This window comes from Heterodontus francisci, chromosome 27 (genome assembly GCF_036365525.1).
Source record: "Heterodontus francisci isolate sHetFra1 chromosome 27, sHetFra1.hap1, whole genome shotgun sequence".
In the NCBI taxonomy this organism is placed as follows: domain Eukaryota; kingdom Metazoa; phylum Chordata; class Chondrichthyes; order Heterodontiformes; family Heterodontidae; genus Heterodontus; species Heterodontus francisci.
The window spans coordinates 68322894-68332047 of NC_090397.1; the positions used below are offsets into that span (position 1 = coordinate 68322894).

Below are 9154 nucleotides of genomic sequence, written 5' to 3' on the forward strand. Positions count from 1 at the left end.
CATATAATTTGCTTTCCTAATTGCTTGCTGTACCTGTATATTTGTGTACATGTACACCCCACTTCCTCTGAATGCCAACATTGCCCAATCTGTCACTATTTTAAAAAATTTTGTTTTTCACTTTTTCCTACTAAAGTGGATGACTTCACACTTCTGCACATTATATTCCATCTGCCACTTTCTTACCCAATCACTTAACCTATCTAAATCCTTTTGCAACCTCCTTACGCCCTTCTCAGCTTATTTTCCCACCTAACTTTGTATAGTCAGCAAACTTGGATACATTACAGGCATTCCTTTCATCTAGGTTATTGATATAGATTGTAATTAGATGAGGTCCAAGCACTGATCCTCATGGTATCCTACTAGTTACAGCCTGTCAATCCGAAAATGACCCAATTATTCCTACTTTCTGTTTTTTGTCCATTAACCAATTCTCAGTCCATACTCATCCCATGAACACTAATTTTGTGCAATAACCTCTTGTATGGCACCTTAGCGAATGCTTTTTGGAAATCCAAATACACTCCATCCACTAGTTTCCACCTTATCCATCTTACTAATTTCATCCTCAAAAAATTCTAACGTTTGTCACAGGATTTCCCTGTCATAAATCCATGTTGACTCTGCCCAATCATATGATGAGTTTCTAAGTGCATTGTTATCATATTCGTAATAATAGATTCTAGCATTTTCCTACCACTGATGTGTGGCTAACCCTGTTTTCCCTCTCTTTTCTTGAATTGTGGGGTTACATTTGCAACCTTCCGATCCACAGGGACCATTCTAGCATTGAGGGTTTTATTATAATTTTACCAAATTCAGTATCAGATAATATATAGTGACTTTATGTATTTAGGATAACACTACATTCAGGGAGTCAAGACCAAGTGTAGTCTTCAAGGGTAGTGAGTTTAAAGGCCGGGGGATAATTAGACCAGGGCCGGCAAACTGAATTCAGTCCCCATTTTAAAGTCATACATTATGTCCTTATTAATTACAGTTGACTAGCAAAATGGACAGCAGGTTGGGAAGCAGAGAGGTAGAGTTGGTTGGGGTATAGGAGTTTTCCTGCAATACAGGCTGAGGAGCTGTGAGTTTCAAAATTGAGGTGCTGCAGGGTTGAGAGGGTATAACTACTGTGCAACAAGTTAATGTAGGCAGTTCATTTGAAGTGTTATATAACAGTTAAGTAATCCACCACAATCTTGATTTGGAAGTCTATCTACTCTGGAAAGTAATCTCTTTTTTAAATCTAGGATTGTTACATTCTCTCAAATGTATTTTTGGGTGTTACTTAGCTTCAGAACTCTTATCCATGACTACTTTTCTGTTTACAGTTGTGTTTGACGTATACAGAGACAGTGAGGTATGTGATCGCAACTGAAATGGTAACAATGTAATGCTTTTGTTAGTTTCACTTTTGAAGAAAACATGCCCCTTTGTAACACTATTTTGGCCTTTTTTTTTCTGAATTCCTTTTGCCAAATCTGACCAAGTACTGAAGAGCTATCTGCAGGCCCCCTCCAATAGTATTTTGAAACTTGTCATTGGAGGTAAAGAGGCTTGATGGAGAAAGGGAAAAAGAGACAATGAGAGCCAGAGAGACTGAGCAGGTCTCGGAAAGGTGAAGGGAAGAATGCTGAGCCAAGCTTAGAGAGACAGCATGGAGTACGAAGGTGATCTTAGAGATGGGTTACTGAGAAATAGGGGATCTCTGGTGTAGAGGAAGCTGGAGGGAAGATGTTGAAGTTAGAGAGACCGAGAGTGAGCATGTGAAAATGTAAGATTGGAGGAAGAAACTACAGTCCAGACTAATCGGAGTCAATTTTTTGTGTCTTTTGTTACCCTAGCCGTTAGACAGGGGTTTTTTTTCTTTTTAATTGACTAGCCTAAATAGCCGGTAGTGTTAGCCTGATCTTTCAAAAAGAAAGTCTTATTGCAAGTGACTGATAGAAATAAATATGATAATCACAAATAATGCAGAAACTGCCAAGTGGCAATGTACTTGGCACCAGATGTAACTGGAAAGGGGAATATTTTAGGATTTGATGTGCAATATGTTTTTCTTTTTCTGATTTCCTTTATCCTCATTCAGCTCCCCCTCCTTCTCCTGAGTGTTGCTGGGGTACATTTCTAACTGGCAGTATCAACTCTCCGATGTGTTATCCAAGTAACTATGTTTCTCATGTTGAGTCAGAGCAGTGAGTTTCAGCAGGCTGTTGCATTGGGCATTATCATGCACTTTCCAACAGGGGCCACTGGATTGCAATCAGTGCAGGAATTCTGGCTGGTTTCCACCCCCCACCCAGCATGGGAACAGGCCATTTTAGCATTCCCAATTCCTCCTGTGCCTGAGATCAGATAATTCAGCGCAGGCTGAGCATTGAACCAGGGATGTTCTGGTTTATATAATTGATATGTTTACCCACTAGATAATTGCAAAAATCTCCATCTGACATTTAATGATGTTGTCCAGAGCCTCTTAGTGAACACAGAGGTAAATCAAGTATGCTCCCAAGCCTGCAGTCAGTCAACAGAATTTGCATTTGAAAAGCATTGGTTGACTAAATGCCCATTTTTACTTCCCAACTATCGAAGAAAACACCTGAAACTGACTGAGGACCTGATGAATTGTGCAACTGACTATGGGGAGCAGGAGGAACACACTAGCTTCTCAACTTTGAAAACCAAGTGCAGCAATGTCACTGAGGAAATGTTACCGTCCATTGGCAGCATAGGCAGATAGAGAGTGAAAGTACCTTTAACCTGCCTCCAGAAATGTTTTTTTTATTCTTTCATGGAATGTGAGAGTCACTGGCAAGGACATCATTTATTGTCCTTGAACTGAGTGGCTTGCTAGGCTATTTCAGAGGGCAGTTAAGAGTCAACCACATTGGTCTGGAGTCACATGTAGGCCAGACCAGGTAAGGATGGCAGATTTTGTTCCCTAAAAGACACGAGTGAACCAGATGGGTTTTTACAAAAATTGACAATGGTTTCATGGTCACCATTAGACTAGATTTTAATTCCAAATTCATTAATTGAATTCAGATTTCACCACCTGTCATGGTGGGATTCAAACCCATGTCCCCAGAGCATTAGCCTGGGGCTCTAGGTCACTAGTCTAGTGACATTGCCACTACACCACCACCTCTCCTGATCTGAACCAGAGGAAGGTATCCTCTATTGCAGGGGTATTCAAGTTTCTGTGTTGGTAGGCTGCATGGAGGGCCAGGTAAAATTTAAAACCATGCTCTCATTATTATCTCAAGCTGCTGATACTAACAGATCTTCAGGACTTGACACCAGTTGAGCAGTAGCATTTTTTAAAAAAAAACCCTTTCAAACCTGCCATGTCTATAAAATTCAAACAGAATAAATCACCTCACGAAAATATGTGCAAATATGATTGAGTTACCAGAGTTTGGAGGGCCATATTGTAAAGTTTTGGGTCCACATGAATCTAGAGCTGCTGGTTGAACACTGCTGCCTTACTGTGCCAGTGTGAATTTGGCTGTTACCCATATCATATTAATGGCCTGCCTCTAAACTAAATTTAGTGGTGGTATATTTTGGTCCCGTGTCCAGTGTCTGCACTTGGTTCATGAAGGTCTATTACAGTTCGCAGTGAAAGGAGCTTTTTATCTCACCAGCTTGCGCTGGAATGATAGTTTGTTCATTTGCTGTGCTAGTCAATTCAGCTTTTTAAAAAAATATCAAAAGTATTTTCATTTTTGTCAAAGATCATTTTTGTTTTAATATTTTAAAACTTTTCCTGTAATCTGTTTCATAGGGCAAGGTGTGGCTTATAGATTTTAATCCATTTGGAGAAGTGACCAACTCCTTACTTTTCAGCTGGGAGGAACTGACATCTGGGCAGACCATCAGTAAAGATCTGGTAATAGTTATGAGCGATTTAGTGAATATTTATTCACTGTTAAGTGTATTTTTCTGAGACTGCTGTCCTCTACTTAACTTTCCATCTATACATCCTAACTTTCACTGATGTGCTGTAGCTAGCCCTCTATTCTCCAGGTCTTTTCTCCTGTTCTTTTTTGTTGCAGTTTTGATGAACACAAATATACAATATTTGCAATTGAAAATGGAACATATTTACACTTAGGCATCCCAGTACTAGCATTAAGCACTTCCAAGTCAGGTATAGCATGGTTTGGTGCAAAGTGAAGAACCCTTGACTCAGCCCCAACCTCCATTCACAGGGGTAAAAAGACATTTTTCCAATCCTGCTATTCCCATTTACACCTCTCCTAGATTCATCTTTCATTTCTTTACTTGTTCCGATAGTATCTCCTTTTGCTTTGCACTATCATCCCTTTCGTCATTTAATCTCTCCTGCCCTCCACCCTATCACTGACCTTCCCTTTCTTCTGCTCTTCCTCAAAATTGTACCATGGGATCTTTTACATCCACCAGAGCAGGCAGATGGCCATCGGTTTAACATCTCAACCGAAAGATGACACTCCCTCAGTACTGCATTGGAGTGTCATCCTTGATTTTCGAGTGGGACTTGAACCCAGAAACTCAGAGGCAAGAGTGGTACCAACTGAGCCACAGCTGACACTGGGAATATTCAAGGAGTAAATTCATTCAAATTAAAATTGAGATTAGGACAAAACCTACTTAAACAGTTATCATTCTTCCTCGTCCTTCCCACCCTTCCATAATCTTCTCTAAAATATTGCTCCACTCGAGGGGCACTCTGTCTTGGGCTAGTTTGGCTTCTTTTGTCTACGACATTTTATCTGTGGCCTTCCTGATTTGATTCAGTGGTTTACTATTACTTCTAGGATTCTCCAGTTTTCCGCTATATAACAAGTGAAATGACTGTACAGCCCAGTCCCTATTTAAGCTATCGGCTGCCAAAGGACTTTGTGGACTTGTCGAGAGGGGAAGATGCGCATAAACTAATTGATTTTCTTAAACTGGTAAGCTTCATTTTGAACAGTTTCATTGAGTTTGCTTTAACTAAAAGAATAAAACTATGGGTTGAAAAACCATCAAGATTCTAATTAAAATCTTGTCTGAATAAAACGTTATTTCTGACAGCAGTCAGATCCTTCTCATGTAAAGTGAATGGACCGGGAAACTGGCTTATTGTGGCTTTAGTGGTAAGAGTTAAACATTCCTAATCAGAAGGTATGAATTTACCTTTCAGCCCAGAGCATCTTTTGAACGTGAACAGTTTCTTAAGATTTTGTCAGTTCTCGGTAAGGCTGCTTGATGCAGAAATGTGTAGTATTGGATTATAACTTCAGGGAGATATTTAGATCATTTGGTTATGGCTGGCAGAAATACCCAACCAAATGAGCAGTGGCATTGAGGGGAACTGAGGAGATAGTATTGATGCAAATCATTCCACTCTTCTGGCCAAAAGAACAACGCAGGCAATCGATAGTGGGAAGTTAACAAATCGAGAAGACAAAAAAATGTAAAATTAGCAAGTGTTTGTTGTTGAACCTTATTCTCTTAGAATTCTATTTATTTCTATTTACCACCTGTCTTTTGCATACTGGACTGCAAATTGCCAGTAATTTGCACAACTGTGGAGTCTGCCACTTAATCTGAAAATCTGGCACTAGTAGGTGGGAAATTCAGTGCAAGTCTCAGAAGTGTAATAGTTAAATGCTTCTTTTAGTACATTTAATAGCAGAGGTGTTTTGCTGTAGTTTTTAGTGGGTTCTGTTTACAGTAGTTTGACAACGTTTACTTAAGTATTTATTTTATAATTGCTTCAAGCAAAAAGCTCCCAGAAGGAAGTCCAGTTAAACTATGGCCTTTGCTTTATTGTTTCAGGACTTGTCACAGTCTACTGATTACCTGCAGTCCGTTTTTCTTGCAACTGATCCTCATTTGTGATTTATGTTATGTGTCATTATATTGTGTAGTGGAAATGATCAAATACTGAACCAACTTAATGCAGGCTAGAGCAATCAACCAAATTTATTTATACAAATAATTTTTAGCAACAATGAGATTAGGCATGTAGTATCCACATGGGTCCTTTAGATAGTTTCTGAGGGTAACAGTTTCTTGTAGTATTTTCCAAATAGGGCAGGAATTACGGAAGTGAAAAGCTCAAGTTTTAAACCAGGCTTCAGAATTCCAGAAAAAGCTAAAGAATTTTCAGCCAGGGTCAGATTTATACATCATGTATTGGGCTACAACTAAATTTGAAAATGTCTCAGAGCAACACAATAATCACATTCAAGATACGCCAACCTAATTACTTAACCAGATGAATCTCTCTCAAATCCAGCAGTGAATTCACTAAAATAGAAAGCAGGCAAGATGTACAAGTGTTTACTATGTGAGTTGCTGTTTCCTTTAAAGTAACAAAAATATTCAAACTCATTCTTCAGTAATAGACTCCAATGCTATGTGATACGAGAATATTTCATTGTGCCTAATGAGTAGAAACAAAGATAATGAACAGAAATTTATATTCGATGGATGAGTGAATATTAATGTACCATTAGTTATAACTATACCTATTCACAAGCTGCTTTACCTACCTGTTTAGAGCTTTGACTATAACTCGTATATAACTGATGCACTTTGATGTGTCAACATGTTTGGCATACACATTTATATTGATAATGTTAAATACTTGTAAGTTTCTAGTAAATGGAAAATATAAATCATTCTTTACAATTTTTCTTCACATATTGTCTCAAAATTTGTCATTTGAGTACCGCATACAGATAGTGGAATAAACTATTCATTAAAATCAGTTGTTTTGACAAAAGTGAAAGTGTTCTGTTAAATAATTGGGACCCAGCTTGTATTTTAGATCATACAAAAAAGTTACAAGCAAGGTAAAATTATCTATTTTGTTTGTGTATGGGAGTGGCATGGCTTCAGTTTGAGTGTTTTATTTCCAATCAAGTGGTGTGGAGGGGTAGGCAAAGTAGGGGAAGGGTATTCCTGTCTCTTTCTATACTTTCTCATATCAGTATGAAATCTTACCAGAGAATACTGGACTGAACATGGCTGCCATCATGGGGACATATCTGTTGTAGTTCCCTGTAACAAATTGTAGTCTTTGCTTTCAGGTGCAGAAGTAAAACAGTGAATTTTCTTGAGTCACATTTGATCATAGTGCAGTGATTGTGCTACAAATCATACTTCTTCCTTGCAAATCCATCAAGATTAATTGGCCGCTAAAATAAAAGCAAAATACTGCGGATGCTGGAAATCTGAAATAAAAACAAGAAATGCTGGAACCACTCAGCAGGTCTGGCAGCATCTGTGGAAAGAGAAGCAGAGTTAACGTTTCGGGTCAGTGACCCTTCTTTGGAACTGACAAATATTAAAAATGTCACAGGTTATAAGCAAGTGAGGTGGGGGTGGGGCAAGAGATAACAAAGGAGAAGGTGTAGATTGGACAAGGCGATATAGCTGACCAAAAGGTCATGGAGCAAAGGCAAACAATATGTTAATGGTGTGTTGAAAGACAAAGCATTAGTACAGAAAAGGTGTTAACGGACTGAATATTGAACAGCAGTAAGTGCAAACATGAAAAAAAACTGTGGGTAAGCAAACTGAACAAACTAAGATGAAATGAAATAAATGCAAAAAAAAGTTGTAAAAAATGTGAAAAAAAGAAATAACAACTAAAAATGAAAGTAAAATGGGGGGCTGTCATGCTCTGAAATTATTGAACTCAATGTTCAGTCCAGCAGGCTGTAGTGTGCCTAATCGGTAGATGAGATGCTGTTCCTCCAGCTTGCGTTGATGTTCACTGGAACACTGCAGCAATCCCAGGACAGAGATGTGAGCATGAGAGCAGGGGGGAGTGTTGAAATGGCAAGCAACCCGAAGCTCAGGGTCCTGTTTGCGGACTGAGCGGAGATGTTCCGCAAAGCGGTCACCCAGTCTGCGCTTGGTCTCCCCAATGTAGAGGAGACCACATTGTGAGCAGTGAATACAGTATACTACATTGAAAGAAGTACAAGTAAATCGCTGCTTCACCTGAAAGGAGTGTTTGGGGCCTGGGATAGTGAGGAGAGAGGAGGTAAATGGGCAGGTATTACACCTCCTGCGATTGCAGGGGAAGGTGCCATGGGACGGGGACGAGGTGGTGGGGGTAATGGAGGAGTGGACCAGGGTGTCACGGAGGGAACGATCCCTTCGGAATGCTGACGGGAAGGGAGGGGATGATTAATTGGCCGATTGTGAGCATGTCATCTAGCCTTTTAGTGTAAGAAAATTCTCTTAGTTGTCAAACCATGATAGATTGTGGTCTATAGTCCCCACACAGAGGTTTTAGTCTTTTAGGGACTAGGGGAGCAGAGTTAAATACTAGTCCAGTCTGCAGAAAAGGAGGAGAAAAACGGATGAGTTACCCCAGGCCTTATAGTTAAACCTCTATGCACTGGCTCAAACGTGATTTAAGACTTGGTAGCAAGTTGTATATCTTCTCTCTGTGAGTATTGTGAAGAGGTCTAAAAGAGAGGCAAGAAAAATATATATGTTTTAAAAAAAAAAACAATCCTTTTAATACTTGTTTATGGTTACAATGTTTTTTTCCAAAATAAGACAAGAAGTCAAGAACGTGAAAGTTCAGATGATGAGGGATAACAGCCAGTTTACAGCAACAGTCTTCATGGGATAAATGCAAAGCAAATGAAGGACCTTGATGTGAAGTTTATGCAGTTTTCCTTGATACCTTTGCAAAGCTTTATATTGACTAAGCAAATTTGAAAGGTTGCCTAGTTTTATCTAGTAAAAGAGGCTGATGTAACATTAGTGTAAAAAGTACAAAGTAAATTGAACAAAATGTAGAAAAGTTATATGAAGATAACCATGTGTTATTGAAAAAGTCTGTATCTATGAGTATGATAAATTTCTGTAAAATTAAATTTTTATAACTTGAAATGAATTCAGTTGTAACTGTTATTTATTGTAATAAATTGGTGCTCTTGACATTTGCTGAATAGACAAGGAAAATATGCGATTTGCAGCAGGCCAGCATTTTCCATTGGGAGACTGCAGTTTGCTCTAAGTTAACTTTCCTCTGCTTGCCTAACAATAATGCATTTCAAAATGTGATACACTGTATAAAGTACTTCGACATAATTTGCATAGAAGACATGAAATCAATTCAAATATTACAACTTAAGGAATTCGG

The 9154-nt window shown here is 38.8% G+C and overlaps 1 protein-coding gene across 2 annotated transcripts in view; it reads left to right on the top strand.

Moving 5' to 3' along the window:
- cdc123 (cell division cycle 123 homolog (S. cerevisiae)) overlaps window positions 1–8905 on the top strand; it is a 34515-nt gene extending 25610 nt beyond the window's left edge. Inside the window, exons 10-13 of one of the 2 annotated variants that reach the window (XM_068059550.1) lie at window positions 1341–1369; window positions 3797–3901; window positions 4812–4949; window positions 8563–8905. In XM_068059550.1, coding sequence (XP_067915651.1) covers window positions 1341–1369; window positions 3797–3901; window positions 4812–4949; window positions 8563–8604 — 314 coding nt within the window. In that variant the 3' untranslated portion in view covers window positions 8605–8905. Of the gene's footprint in view, window positions 1–1340; window positions 1370–3796; window positions 3902–4811; window positions 4950–5817; window positions 8060–8562 lie in introns of those variants that run through there. The other variant, XM_068059549.1, reaches the window with a different exon arrangement.
- The last annotated feature ends 249 nt before the right edge of the window (window positions 8906–9154 follow it).